Below are 16675 nucleotides of genomic sequence, written 5' to 3'. Positions count from 1 at the left end.
GTCCTAGAGGATGGGAGCAGACGATAACAACATCCTCTTGTTGTACAAGTCATTGCCACCTCTCCATTTTTACCTCCCTCTTCTTTCATTTTCCAACAGAGAACACATTTTATTTGATCAGGTCCCAAGACACACAGTTGGCAGAGATAGCAAACAGATGAATAGGTGCACACACAAGCAGAAGCAGAGACATCTTCACAAGTCTCTCTCTCCTTTACACACACGCTCTCTTTTACGCACACTTTCTCTCTCTCTCTCTCTCTCTCTCTCTCTCTCTCTCTCTCTCTCTCTCTCTCTCTCTCTCTCTCTCTCTCTCTCTCTCTCTCTCTCTCTCTCTCTCTCTCTCTCTCTCTCTCTCTCTCTCTCTCTCTCTCTCTCTCTCTCTCTCTCTCTCTCTCTCTCTCTCGCTCTCTCTCGCTCTGTCTGTGTATCCCCCTCCCCTATTTGCTTCTCTCTTACACATGCACACGCTAAAAATGAAAAGCCAAAAAATAAAACTGTTGCCGACCAAAATGACAGCAAAAATGTGCATAATTTTGTGAAATTAAATTGGCCTGTGTGTATTTTCCTTAGTCATCATGTATCTTATTTATCAAATACAACTATCACATGCTCCTACAGCTCCTCAGCTGGTTGCTGCTGCACTTTTATAAGCCCATTCATTGCGCAACATTTCTAAATGCATTCTCGTGTTAAAACAGTTTTGTTGCACAAGTAAAAAGAGCTACTATTTTTACTATTCATCAATTGGCAATTGAAGCACGCCTCCCATTCACCTTTCAAGTGCAGACAACAGGCTATCAGCGCGTCACCCACCATTTGTCTTTAAACTGTGTATGCTTGAACAAGCATTATAACTCCTCCTGAAAAAATGCCCACCTTTTATGGTGACTGCTTCATTACAGGAGTTCCAAGTCCTGTTAAGTGTGTGCCCAATACATATGGGTCTGGTAAATTTCCCAAATGGCCAGTAAATTTAAATTTTCCCGGTCACATTTTCCTAACTGACACACACGCGCACGCACACACACACACACACACACACACACACACACACACACACACACACACACACACACACACACACACACACACACACACACACACACACACACACACACACACACACACACACACACACACACACACAGCATTATCTTGTTAATTGTGCTCTACCCTATGCCTCACAGCACATTAACTAGTAAATAAATAAGATAATACAAATCCTTGGTTCTCTAATTAGCAGCAGTAGCCGGGGATAAAACAAATTAAAGAGTGGGGGGGGGGGGGGGACTCCAGAAAGACAGAAAGAGAGAGCCCCTGCAGTGAACAATCATCCTCAAGAAGAGAATAATCTTTAGTAGTTCAGATGCTCATCTACTATTCTGCTTGTCTGAGGGGGGATGAAAAACATTCTTCCCAAATCCAGCGGAGAAAAGTCATATTGCCAGCACAGAGATACTTGAGACACACGGCTACATTGGCTTTAATCATTCTCCAGAACTTTTACTGTATTTCTATAAATAATGTGTTGGAGTGTGGCATTACACATGAAACTATGTAATAAGCAGGTTGCACTGCATTATAGATTAGCCATCTGCCACTGTGGGGCTGTCAGCCTGTTTCACAGTCCTCCAAACCGTATCAGGAAAGAAGGGCTGAATATTGACAGCTAATGATGCTTATTGCACTGTGTGTACTGTTACAGCATGTAGTCAAAAACCCACATCATAGGTTGTGTAGATCCAGCTATACTGTATGTCTCAAACACAAATGAATGGAAAAGATACAGTGCTTTCAAAAAGTATTCATATCCCTTGACTTATTCCACATGTTGTTACAGCCAGAATTCAAAATGTATTACTTTTTTTTCTTTCACCCATCTTAACACAATACCCATAATGACAAAGTGAAAACGTGATTATAGAAATGTTTGCACATTTTTTGAAAATAAAATACATTTCCGTAAGTATTCACACCCCTTTGCTATGACACTCCAACTTGAGCTCAGGGGCATCCAATTTCCTTTGATCATCCTTGAGATGTCGCTACAACTTGATTGGAGTCCACCTGTGGCCAATTTAATTGTTTGGTCATGATTTAGAAAGAAACACAAATGTCTATATAAGGTCCCACAGTTGACAGTCCATGTCAGAGCAGGAATTTGACCATGAAGTCTAAGGAACTGTTCATATATCTCTGAGTTAGAATTGTGATGAGGCATATATCTGGGTGTGGAAAGGTTCCAAGAGAACAGTGGTCTCCATCATTGGGAAATTGAAAAAATATGGAACTACCCAGACTAGAGCTGGCCGTCTGACCAAACTGAGCAACTGGGCAAGATGGACAGGTCAGGGAGGTGACCAAGAACCCAATGACCACTCTGACAGAACTATAGGGTTCCTTTGCTGAGATGGGAGAACCTACCAGAAGGACAACAGACTCTACAGCACTTCACTATTCTGGGCTTTATGGGATTGTGGCTAGACAGAAGCCACTACTGAGAAAAAAGTGCATGACAGCATGCCTGGAGTTTGCAAAAAGGCACATTAAAGACTGGGATCATAAGACAAAAGATTGTATGACATCAAACATGTAACTCTTTGGCCTGAATGCAAAGCTCTATGTCTGAAGAAAACCAGGCACAGCTCATCACCTGTTTAACACCATCCCTACCGTGAAGCATGGTGGTGGCAGCATAATGCTATAGTGATACTTTTCAGCTGCAGGGACTGGGAGACTGGTAAGGATAGAGGGAACAATGAATGGAGCCAAATACAGGCAAATACTTGATGAGAACCTGCTTCAGAGTGCTAACAACCTTAGACTGGGGCAAATATTTACATTCCAACAGGACAATGACCCCAAGCATACAGTCAAAGCAATACTCATATAGCTTCAGAACAAGAATGTGAAAGTACTTGAGTGGCCCAGCCAAATCCCAGACTTGAATCCCAATGACAATCTGTGGAATTAAATTAGATAGGGAGGAGGGCAATGAACAGCAATCTTCAAGGAAGAATGGAAGAAAATCCCCAAATCCCGATGTGCAAAGCTGATACAGGCATACCCAAGACAACTCAATGACGTAATCGCCGACAAAAGTGCTTTTGCAAAGTATTGACTCAGGGGTGTGAATACTGAAACGACCGTTCAAAAGTTTGGGGTCACTTAGAAATGTCCTTGTTTTTGAAAGAAAAGCATATTTTATTCATTTAAATAACATCAAATTGATCAGTGTAGACATTGTTAATGCTGAAAATGACTATTGTAGCTGGAAACGGCAGATTTTTTATGGAATATCTACACAGCGTTGTACGAGATCTTCAGTTTCTTGGCAATTTCTCGCATGGAATAGCCTTTATTTCTCATAACAAGAATAGACTGACGAGTTTCAGAAGAAAGTTATTTGTTTCTGGCCATTTTGAGCCTGTAGTCGAACCCAAAAGTGCTGATGCTCCAGATACTCAACGAGTCTAAAGAAGGCCAGTTTTATTGCTCCTTTAATCAGGAAACAGCGCACCAGCGCACTCATCGCGCACCAGCGACTCCTGTGGCGGGCTGGGCGCAGTGTACGCTAGCCAAGGTGTCCAGGTGCACGGTGTTTCCTCCGGCGCATTGGTGCGGCTGGCTTCCGGGTTGGATGTGCGCTGTGTTAAAGAAGCAGCGGCTTGGTTGGTTGTGTATCGGAGGACGCATGACTTTCAACCTTCGTCTCTCCCGAGCCCGTACGGGAGTTGTAGCGATGAGACAAGATAGTAGCTACTACACAATTGGATACTACGAAATTGGGGAGAAAAAGGGGTAAAATTTAAAAATAAAAAAATAAAAAAATATGATAAACTTGGATTAGCTAACACAATGTACCATTGGAACACAGGAGTGATGATTGCTGATCATGGATCCCTGTACACCTATATAGATATTCCATGAAACATCTGCCGTTTCCAGCTACAATAGTCATTTACAGCATTAACAATGTCGACACCGTATTTCTGATCAATGTGATGTTATTTTAATGGACAGAAAATGTGCTTGTCTCTCAAAAACAAGGACATTTCTAAGTGACCCCAAACTTTTGAACGTAGTGTATGTAAATGAGATACTTCTGTATGAATTCAGGCTGTAACACAACAAAATGTGGAATAAGTCAAGGGCTATGAATACTTACTGAAGGCACTGTAGGCACTGAACAAAATTCATGTTTGAATGCGATTTACAGTATATTGATAACATTAGGCACATTAACTATTGCATGTGTATAAGAAAACGTTTGCACCTTACGTCTCCCTCTGAACGCCATCGAGCTCCTCGCTTCCTCCTGCGTGACCTTTCCCAAATCAAAGGCAACCATGTCAGGAAATTTGTCAGTCAAGGTTTATTTAACATCACAGCAAATCCCTTTTTAGTTGTATGCGTGTCCCCTGTGTTGTTTTTATAGGAACCAGCTCAAACTGAAACTGTCAGGGAGACGGAAAATGTAAACAATGTCCTCGGTAACCTAATATCTCTATTGGCAGCGCTGAATGAAAGGTAAGTGTGCCTGTCAACAACGCTTGAGTGATTAGTACCAGACTTGACTGTGGACTGTGAAACAAGGGTTTATTGAATGTGGATCATTGGTTCCACAAAATAACAAGACCCACTACCTTGGAACGACTCTTTGAAATTAGGATTAAAGATTTTCTGGAACTCTGCTGTATTTAGAGAGTGATAAAACAAGGTAAGGTTGTCTGTCCCCTCTCTCCACTCTAGAATGCTAATTGACCACATTTCTGAAACCAATTAATCAATAGAGATACGATGTGAATTAGTTACTCAAGTAATGTCCATTAAGACCAGTGACGAGTCAACTACGTCCGAAGCCGAAATAGAAATCTGAATATCAACGGTAAACAAAATCGAGTAACAAAACCTATTATGCCGGAATACATTGTTACAAAACACAATCACAGATACACATACACATTTGTCCTGATTGTTTTCCTTCTACTCAATTCCTGAAAGTGATCATGTAATCTCAAATAAAGTACAGATTATTTTAATCGTCTGTAATATGACTTTGTAAAGATCTATCAGATTTAGTTTACAAGGCACGGACAAGGTAACTCTTATTTGAAGAGCCAAGAGGCATCGTTGCCAGTGGAGTGCAATGCTACTTCTAATGAGCACAGGTTTAATTAAAAAGTCAATCCAAAACTCAACAAAAGATGTATTTGCTTACAGTGTTTAGCGTTACCCTAATAGACTTGTGCCAGGGTTTGTGTCTGGCCCATTATCGCTAACAAGAGGCGACGACTGCTAATAATTTCCCTCCTAACCCACTTGAGGTTGCTCGCTGAATGATTGCACAAGCAATACTCAGCTTATGTTTTCTACATTTAATATCGACTCTAAATTATAGAGCTGCCCATCGCTCCTAGAGGAAACACTTTGAGCATTAGGCCCCACTGTTAGAAACCATTTAGTGATAGAATAGCCCTTTCTCCTCAGAGAGAGGGAACTGGATGGATGGAATGATGGATGGATGGGCGGGAGGAGGGGAAGGGAAATATAAAACAGGAGGGGGCTGTGTAAGGCAGCTACAGCTCAGTGGGGGGTGTATTAGGGCTCCAGAGGGACAAAGCTAACCTCACAATAAGCAATCACAGGCAATTTATGAAATAGCATCATGCTACATGGGTAAGGTCCCAGATTGAGAGAAGCAACCATGAAAGCCCTCTAGATTTCCACACCAATTCAGTGCCTCAGAGGATATATAAATGTGCCAGCACCCAGTTTGGTGTGTAATGTTCAGTATATGCATTAAGTGCTCTCTTTCAATGCATGCCAACTTTATGTCCTGTCTCCAATGCCAATGTGAATTCAGGGGACCACACGTATTGAGCCAAAGCTCTCTCTCTCACCTCCCCTCTCTATCTCGCTACCCCCCCCCCCCCCCTCTCTGTGTTCTTTTTCCAGGTATGATTTTGTGGAGATCGAGGAGCCATCTGAGAACACCATCCTGGGTCGCTGGTGCGGGTCCCAGGTACCCGCCAGTCACACATCCAAAGGCAGTCAGATCCGGGTGCGATTTATCTCCGACGAGTACTTCCCCTCCGAGCCCGGATTCAGCATTCGCTACTCCCTGCTCCCAATGGTAAGCCACCTTTCCTCTGAGCACACAAACAACACAAAAACCCTCCCTTACGTAATGACTTATTATTTCATCTGTTGTTCTGTATGTGCAAACCTCTCTCAACGTGTTTGTTTTGACCAGTGTTTATACCTAAGTGCTGTTGTAATAGAAGTCAAGACTATATTGACATTTGATACACCTGTGATCCAATCAGACAAAGTTTTGATTAGAGGCAATGGTGCAGGAGTGTTAATAGAGTTGGTTGAGATAGGTTCTCAGGCACAGCATGGCCTGCTGACTCTGGTTGGATTCAATCCACGTCTAATTATTCTCCTCCGACTGATGAAGAATAGTGCTGGATGAAATACCAGCCGTTTTAGGTCTCCCGACCATATTTTTTCCACTGATTGTAACATTTTGTTGTACATAATGTTTCCGACATTGTTTCCTATGACCGAATAGAGCTTCTGGACATCAGAGCAGTTATCACTAACCTCGATTTGGATGAGGACTTTTACTTCAATGAGTCGGAGGCAAAGGCCCAAGTCCCGACACGCGGAGAAGGAGGAGGTGGCGCTATTGAGACCGGCGTGCAGGGTACCTGACAAGACTACGTCACAGAGTGGATAAACCGCCTCTGCTTTCTGTTCTATTGATGAACCCGCAATCACTGGAGAACAAACTGGACGTGCTCCGCTCGAGACTATCCTATCAACGTGATCTATGTTTCTCAGAGTTATGGCTGAACAAGGACATGGAAAATTTTAATCTAGCTGTTTTTTCTATACATCGGCAGGACAGAACGGCAGCGGCAGGGAAGCTCAGGGGAAGGGGTTTGTGTATCTTGTTAACAACAGCTGGTGCGCGGTCTCTAATATTAAGGAAGTCTCGAGGTTCTGGTCACCTAAAGTAGAATAACTCTCGAAAAGCTGTAGACCATACTATTTGCCAAGAGAGTTATCTATATTTTTCATAGCTGCCTATTTACCACCACAGATGCTGGCGCTAAGACCGCACTCATCGAGCTGTATAGGGCCATAAGCAAACATGAAAATTAGCATCCAGAGGTGGTGCCCCTTGTGGCCGGTGATATTAATGCAGGAAAACTCAAATCCGTTTGACATAATTTTTACCAGCATGCCATCTGTACAACTAGAGGTGAAGAAACTCTAGATCACCTTTACTCTACACACACAGACACATACAAAGCTCTCCCTCGCCCTTTGTTTTGCAAATCTGACCATAACTATATCCTGCCGATTCCTACTTACAAGCAAAAATTCAAACAGGAACTATCATTGATGCGCTCAATACGGATTTGGTCCGATGAAATGGATGCTAAACTACAGGACTGTTTCGCTAGCACAGACTGGAATATGTTCTGGGATTCATCCGATAACATTGAGGAGTATACCACATCAGTCACCGGCTTCATTAATAAGTGCATCAGACAACTTCGTCTCCACAGTGACCGTACGTACATATCCCAACCCGAAGTCATGGATTACAAGCAAGATCCGCACAGAGCTAAAGGCTAGAGCTGCAGCTTTCAAGGAGCGGGACACTAATCCGGATGCTACGCCTGCCAATGTAACCATCAAACAGGCAAAGCATCAATACAGGACCAAGATCAAATCCCACTACACTGGCTCTGATGCTCGTCGGATGTGGCAGGGCTTACAAACTATCACGGATTACAAAGGGAAACCCAGCAGCGAGCTGCCCAGTGAAGCAAGCCTAGAAGACGAGCTAAGTACTTTCTATGCTCACTTTTAGAAAAACAACACTGAACCATGCATGAGTGCACCAGCTGTTCAGGACAACTGTGTGATCAATCTCGCCGTAGCCGACCTTTAAACAGGTTAACATTCACAAGGCTGCAGGGCCAGACGGATTACCAGGATACTTACTCAGAGCATGCGCTGACCAGCTAGCAAGTTGTCTTCACTGATAATTTCAACCTCTCCCTGGCCCAGTCTGTAATACCTACATGTTTCAATCAGACTACCATAGTCCGTGTGCCCAAGAAGGCCATGGTAGCCTGTCTAAATTATTATCACTCCGTAGCACTCAGATCTGTAGCCATGAAATACTTTGAAAGGCTGGTCATGGCTCACATCAACACCATCATCCCAGACACCCTGGACCCACTCCAATTCGCATACCGCCGCAACAGATCCACAGATGACACAATCTCTATTGCACTCCCCACTGCCCTTTTCAATTACAACACGGCAAGTGGTACCGGAGCACCAAGTCTGATACCAAAAGGCTCCTGAACAGCTTCTACCCCCAAACCACAAGACGGCTGAACAGTTAATCAAATGGCTACAGGGACTATTTGCATTGAACCCCTTATTATATTATGTTTATTTTTTTACACTGAAATTCTTGCAATGGCTATGTGCACACTCACTAGACTCTACCCACACACTCACACATACTAGACTGACACACACACACACACACACACACACACACACACACACACACACACAAACACAGGCATATTGACACCACACACACACTTACACATACACACTTTCACACTCTTCAAATATGCTGCTGCTACTTTGTTTATTATCTCTCCTAATGGCCTAGTCACTTTTACACCGATGTACATGTACATTACCACAGTTACCTCAACTACCTTGTGGCCCTGCACATTGACTCTGTACCGGTACTCCTTGTATATAGCCTCGTTACTGTTACTTTACTTTATTTATTTTATTATTATATACTTTTTTTTTACCTGTGCTTTGTTGGGAAAGGGCATGCATTTCACAGTAAAGTCTACACCTGTTGTATTTGGTGCATGTGACAAATGAAATTTGATTTGATATAAAAAAAATTAATTTAGAGCTGGATCCAACTATTAGCTTTGGACTTGTCTGATATAACTGTTTTTTACATGGCTCTCTCATTCTGTCTCTCTTTCTCTCCATTTCTTCCATCCTTTCTCTCTCAATTCAGTCAGCCTCTATTGGCAGGATGTGTGTCAATAGTCCCATTTTAGATCATGAAAGATCACATTACTCTGTCTGTCTGTTAACATCCTACGTCTCGCATCCTATTCGACTCTCCTCTTCCTCTCTCTAAACCCTCTCTCACGTTTTTCCTTTCCTGACCCCTGTCTTCTCCCCAACCTCCCCCTCCCCTCTCTTCTCTCTCCTTCCTCATCCCAGACCACACACATAGAGGCCCCTTACTACCCACACAATTCACTTATGAAAAAACCCAGAGATAAACTGAAGTGAAGACTGCCATGTTTTAACCTGTCATGTTGCAGTTGTGTGCGCCTCACTCTTAAGTAAACAGCTCTTCCCTTCATCAATCCGTAATGGCCTGCAGCGCAGAGAAATCATTTGTTACTGACAGGCACAATTGGGAAAAGGAGGTCAGCAACGGTGCATCTTTTTGTCTGTTTTCCCTTTTTTCATTCGCTTTTGCAGTTTTCTTTTGGTTTATATTTACCACAATATTTCACTTGGTTTTATTGACTCTGCTCTCTTTTTGGTAGATGAGCTGACACTTCCACGTATTTCTTTAAACAAATGCATTTCCTGTACCTTCTGACTCTTTTCGGGTTTCTGATACTTTTTTCAGAATCTCAAGTATACAGCTGCCTAACATGTTGTCCTTCTTCTATTAATGTGAGCCATGACTCTTTTCACCCAAAATTCTACCTAAAAGTTTGCCATATACTTTCATAACATAAAGATGGTCAAATGCGGAGCTGAGTCCTTATTCTACACCGTATAGTGTGTTCAACCAGTTATATTCATTAGATTAAATCTGCAGGCCAATATGCTTAACTGAAGGGACTCACCCACACATGCATACACATAAACAAAGGCCTGTCTTAATACTAAGAGCCTTTCATGCAATTTGCCCTAAACATTATAATAATTTACATTCATCTGGTTGTATAATAACTTGTAACCCATTTTCTGCAATAGGAAACAGTACAGAGGAAGCCGTTTGTGTTCATTAATCTTTAATGATATCTGTCAAGACTAATAGTATGCTGGGCCGATCATAGTTAACCCTAATTTTGCACATACACTCTTAGAAAAACGTTTTTCAAAAGGGTTCTATGGCTGTCCCCATAGGAGAGTCCTTTTTTTGGTTCCAAGTAAAAACCTTTTGGTTCCAGGAAGAACCCTTTTAAGTTCTAGATAGCACTTTTTTCCCCCAGAGTGTAGAGGCCTGTGTGAATGTGAGTAAAAGTGATGTCACCAACTTCAGCCATGTTCCAGTTTAAAGGTGATCCATTTGGATTGTTCAATGACCCAAAGTGTCATTAGATCAGAACTTTTCAGAAGTCATGCAGATCTAGATTAAAAACATCCTATCCAGTGACAGGAGACCCGTTGTAAGCCATTCTCCCTCCCTTGGCCAAGACTGTTTAGTCAGGCTGAATTTTCTAAATATGTTTTCCTGTCACTGAATACAGTTACAGTTGAAGTCAGTTTACATACACTTAGGTTGGAGTCATTAAAGCTTGTTTTTCAACCACTCCACAAATGTCTTGTTAACAAACTATAGTTTTGGCAAGTCGGTTAGGACTTTTACTTTGTGCATGACACAAGTAATTTTTCCAACAATTGTTTACAGACAGATTATTTCACTTATAATTCACTGTATCACAATTCCAGTGGGTCAGATGTTTACATACACCAAGTTGACTGTGCCTTTGAATAGCTTGGAAAATTCCAGAAAATTATGTCATGGCTTTAGAAGCTTCTGATAGCCTAATTGACATAATTTGAGTCATTTGAAGGTGAACCTGTGGATGTATTTCAAGGCCTACCTTCAAACTCAGTGCCTCTTTGCTTGACATCATGGGAGAATACAAATAAATCAGCCAAGACCTCAGAATAAAAATTGGAAACCTCCACAAATCTGGTTCTTCCTTGGGAGCAATTTCTAAATGCCTGAAGGTACCACGTTCATCTGTACAAAATATAGTACGCAAGTGTAAACACCATGGGACCACGCAGCCGTCATACCGCTCAGGAAGGAGACACGTTCTGTCTCCTAGAGATGAATGTACTTTGGTGAGAAAAGTGCAAATCAATTCCAGAACAATAGCAAAGGACCTTGTGAAGATGGAGGAAACAGGTACAAAAGTATCTATATCCATAGTAAAATGAGTCCTATATTGACATAACCTGAAAGGCCGCTCAGTAAGGAAGAAGCCACTGCTCCAAAACTGCCATAAAAAAAGCCAGACTACTGTTTGCAACTGCACATGGTTTTTTGAAGACATGTCCTCTGGTCTGATGAAACAAAAATATAACTGTTTGGCCATAATGACCACCGTTATGTTTGGAGGAAAAAGGGGGAGGCTTGCAAGCCGAAGAACACCATCCCAACCGTGAAGCACGGGGGTGGCAGCATAATGCTATGGGGTTGCTTTGCTGCAGGAGGGACTGGTGCACTTCGCAAAATAGATGGCATCATGAGGTGGGAAATGTTGTGGATATATTGAAGCAACATCTCAAGACATAAGTCAGGAAGTTAAAGCTTAGTCGCAAATGGGTCTTCCAAATGGACAATGAAAGTTGTGGCAAAATGGCTTAAGGACAACAAAGTCAAGGTATTGGAGTGACCATCACAAAGCCCTGACATCAATCCTATAGAAAATTTGTGGGCAGAACTGAAAAAGCGTGTACGAGCAAGGAGGCCTACAAACCTGACTCAGTTACAGCTCAGGAGGAATGGGCCAAAATTCACCAAACTTATTGTGGGAAGCTTGTGGAAGGCTAACTGAAATGTTTGACCCAAATTAAACAATTTAAAGGCAATGCTACCAAATACTAATTGAGTGTATGTAAACTTCTGACCCACTGGGAATGTGATGAAAGAAATATAAGCTGACATAAATAATTCTCTCTACTATTATTATGACATTTCACATTCTTAAAATAATGTGGTGATCCTAACTGACCTAATTCAGGGATTTTTACTTGGATTAAATGTCAGAAATTGTGAAAAACTGAATTTAAATGTATTTGGCTAAGGTGTATGTAAACTTCTGACTTCAACTGTACATGCACTCAATAATGCGATTATTGTGGCTAGTCAGATTAATATAATAGTTAGATTAAAATGTTTACATGCTTTGCAAGAAGAAAGATTTCCCTAAAAATCCTGTTTACATGGGCATATCTGAAATCAGGCTACCTGATGGAACTGAATGCAGAACATCTGCATTCAGTTTTGGACATAGTAGTTTTAACATACAAACTGTATAACACTCATACATTCAGTTGATCCGAACACACTTCACTCATGCTAAAGAAGGAGACACGTTCAACTGGTGCTAGCACAATGGGCAGATCACATTCAAAGCTGGAATGCCGATTTAAGGTTTTAACATGTCCTAATAATTCAAAAGACTGCGCAGAAAACCATGTGTTTTTAATCTGTGTATGGTTACTTCGATTTTGACTTTACGCCGATTTAAGATGAGCAGGGTAAGGTATTTACATGACTTTTGCCATATAACCTTTTATTTAACTAGGCAAGTCAGTTAAGAACAAATTCTTATTTACAATGACGGCCTACACTGGCCAAACCCGGATGATGCTGAGCCAATTGTGCGACCCCCCTATGGGAATCCCAATCACGGCCAGTTGTGATACAGCCTAGATTCGAACCAGGGTGTCCGTAGTAATGCCTCTAGCACTGACATGTAGTGCTTTAGACCGCTGTGCCACTCGAGAGCCCGACACGGCCGATTGCCATAATCAGTTTAATATCGAATTATTAGTGTGCATGTAAACATACTCAATGCCTTTGAGAACATTATGATACCCCGAATCATAAATCTCACAAGTTTTTTTTGAGAGTGGACCTTTGATGATAATACGCAATTTAGGGCATTGAAAAACACTTGTGGCATTGACAACTGGATTGGTGCTGCCGTGATTTCCACTCCAATATCCCATCTCACTTTACACATCAACGATTACTGGAAGGTAATTTCTGATGCATATCCTCCAGAAATGATTTAATAGATATGTTTCTCTTTGATGTGTGATACCCTGCTCATAACATTATTTATTTCCCCGAGGTGTTTACTAAAGCATTTGTGCATGCCCGGACCTTTCAATCTCTGCTAAACGAGTTTCATTGTCTCCCGTGGAACAAAGGCATTGTTCATCTTTTTCAGTTCATGCTAAAAAGAACGAGCAGCTTTGGTGTTTAATCATCCTTCCATATAGCACCATATTGATGTTGTCAGAAAGACCAGATGGGACTTGATTTTTGTATAGTTTCTCTCCTTTATCTTCAAGACTAATATCAGGAGAGAGCGTTATAAAGCAGATAGATTTACAGAGAATAAGGACCTTACTGATTTGGATGCATCTTTTTACAGAACAATGTCCCCAGTGACTCCTGTCAATCCATACAGAATAGGTCCTCCACCAAATTCACGGCACACCAACATCAACTTGCTTTGCTTAGTCTCCCATTCAAGCACTGTGAAGTTCTAAGACGGATGCATGTATTTATGTATGTGAAAGTCATGAGGGGAGAGAAGATGAGGACAGCTTTCTTCAGCTCCAGTTGTATGTTTTATTCACAAACCACAGATCATCTGAATGTTGGCCTACAGTCAATCAAACAAGGATCGGAGATCTAGTCGTATTTTATTAGCTAAAGCAGCAGTTTCTCTTCTGAACCCTAGGTGAACTTTTCTGTAGTCTTCATCAACCCTAATCTTGATGAGTAAATACTAATTATCTTATTAAATACCTTAAACCATTTACTACACTGGCACTCCAAACCTCTGAATCCATAACCGTGTAAGAATCCAGTTTGCTGTATAATTTTTGCCTCTTAAACAGTGATTCCCAAAAGCAATGTTGACCTGTCCTAAGGTCTACAATTTGTCCATTTGTTTTTGCTCAACGGTAGAACTGTTTTGTTATTCTAGTGGAAGGGAGGAGGTGTATTTTGGCTTAGTCTCCGGCGTACAGTGCACATCAAGAGGCATGGCTGGATCGTGAGGGGCTATATTTATAATGTCCAATAGGGGGAGAGAATTTGTGGAACCTACAATTCTGCCACCATGCTGTTTTCTCCATGTCACTGCTGATTTTAGTTGTTGATGATTGGGGGATCTGTGGTAGTACATTATAAGTGCTGTAGACTGAGATGAAGCCATTTAGATAGGATACATACTGTACCTCTGTAATGCAAAGCAACTGCTGGGTGTGGAGGTTTCTCAGGTGATTTGAATACTTTACACTAGACTGGGATTGAATCAACTGCGGATAGTGGATTTCTGGGAAGCACTTTCATATTTGCATTTGTTTGAACAGCAGCTTGGGATAGAGGGGAGTTGACACTTGGTTTCTAAACTAAATTTATACAGTAGTAGGAAGATATGTACAGCATGCCGAACACATACATATGTCATGTATATTGAACCTGCATGCATACATACAATGTCTTCAGAAAGTATTCACACCCCTTGACTTGTGGCAAAACAATTGACTTTTTGTCCTGAATACAAAGTGTTATGTTTGGGGCAAAACATATTTTCAAGCATAGAGAGGGCTGCATGATGTAATGGGTATGTTTCTAATCGTTAAGGACTGGGGAATTTTTTAGGATAAAAGAAAAACTAAGAGCTAAGCACAGGCAAAATCCAAGAGGGAAAACCTGGTTCAGTCTGCTTTCCACAGGACATGGAGTTGAATTCACCTTTCAGCAGAACAATAACCTACACACAGCCAAATCTATACTGGAGTTGCTTACCAAGCAGACAATGAATGTTCCTGAGTGGCCGAATTATAGTTTTGATTTACAGTACCAGTCAAAAGGTTGGACACACCTACTCATTCCAGGGTTTTTCTTTATTTTTACTATATTCTACATTGTAGAATAATAGTGAAGACATCAAAAATATGAAATAACATGTATGGAATCATGTAGTAACCAAAAAAGTGTTAAACAAATCAAAATATATTTTATATTTGAGATTATTCAAAGTAGCCACCCTTTGCCTTGATGACAGCTTTGCACACTCTTGGCATTCTCTCAACCAGCTTCATTTGGTAGTCACCAGGAATGCGTTTCAATTAACAGGTGTGCCTTGTTAAAAGTACATTTGTTGAATTTTTGTGTTGTTATGAAGTAGGGGTGGAATACAGAAGATAGCCCTATTTGGTAAAAGAACAAGTCGATATTATGTCAAGAACAGCTCAAATAAGCAAAGAGAAACGACAGTCCATCATTATTTTAAGACATGAAGGTCAGTTAATCTGGAGCATTTCAAGATCTTAGAAAGTTTCTTCAAGTGCAGTTGCAAAAACCATCAAGCGCTATGATGAAACTGGCTCTCATGAGGACCGACCACAGGAAAGGAAGAGTTACCTCTGCTGCAGAGGATATGTCCACTGCACCTCAGATTGCAGCCCAAATAAATGCTTCTCAGTGTTTAAGTAACAGACACATCTCAACATCAACTGTTCATATGAGACTGAGTGAATCAGACCTTCATGGTTGAATTGCTGCAAAGAAACCACTACTAAAGGACATCAATAAAAAGAGAGACATGCATGGGCCAAGAAACACAAGCAAGGGACATTAGACAAGTGGAAATATGTCCTTTGGTCTGATGAGTCCAAATTTGAGATTTTTGGTTCCAACTGCCGTGTCTTTGTGAGACGCAGGGAAAGTGAACGGATTATCTCCGCATGTGTGGTGAAGCATAGAAGAGGAGGTGTGATGGTGTGGGGGTGCTTTGCTGGTGACACTGTCTGTGATTTATTTAGAAGGCACACTTAACCAGCATGGCAACCACAGCTATAACGTGGACACTGGGAGCTGGGAAGCAAGTGCAGGTGGAGAGTTTAATAATGAATGGAACATGCCGGAAGATCTGCTGGAACAGTGTCTCAGCGACCTGGAGAGAGGTAGGGAGACCAGAGAGAGGAATAAGCCACCATGATTTAGAACATCTGTCCACAACTACCAGAATGGTGGTGAAACCATCAGAGGGGGGAGATCATACAGTCCGGAAGACTGTGTGATCACACTCTCTGCAGCCGATGTGATTAAGACCTTTAAACAGGTCAACATTCACAAAGCTGCAGGGCCAGACGGATTAACAGGACGTGAACTCCGAGCATGTGCTGACCAAATGGAAAGTGTATTCACTGACATTTTCAACCTCTCCCTGTCTGAGTCTGTAATACCAACATGTTTCAAGCAGACCACCATAGTCTCTGTGCCCAAGAACACTAAGGTAACTTGCCTAAATGACTACCGACTCGTAGCACTCACGTCTGTAGCCTTGAAATGCTTTGAAAGGCTGGTCATGGCTCACATCAACAACATTATCCCAAAAACCCTAGACCCACTCCAATTTGCATACGGCACCAACAGATCCACAGATGATGAAATCTCTATTGCACTTCACACTGCCCTTTCCCACCTGGACAAAAGGAACACCTACCTGAGAATGCTATTCATTGACTACAGCTCAGCGTTCAACACCATAGTGCCCTCAAAGCTCATCACTAAGCTAAGGACCCT

General features: G+C 41.7%; 1 protein-coding gene across 1 annotated transcript in view; it reads left to right on the top strand.

Moving 5' to 3' along the window:
• The window catches only part of LOC110488931 (platelet-derived growth factor C), a 71562-nt gene that overhangs the window by 34138 nt on the left and 20749 nt on the right, over positions 1 to 16675 (top strand). The window contains exon 3 of the mRNA XM_021561406.3: positions 5962 to 6139. Within this exon, the coding sequence (XP_021417081.2) occupies positions 5962 to 6139 (178 nt within the window). The remainder of the gene's footprint in view (positions 1 to 5961; positions 6140 to 16675) is intronic.

The sequence above is a fragment of the Oncorhynchus mykiss genome, chromosome 14 (assembly GCF_057628025.1).
Source record: "Oncorhynchus mykiss isolate SJ-2025 chromosome 14, ASM5762802v1, whole genome shotgun sequence".
NCBI classification, from domain to species: Eukaryota; Metazoa; Chordata; class Actinopteri; order Salmoniformes; family Salmonidae; genus Oncorhynchus; species Oncorhynchus mykiss.
The sequence above is the reverse complement of the archived record's forward strand: the minus strand, read 5'-3'. Positions and strand labels throughout refer to the sequence as shown.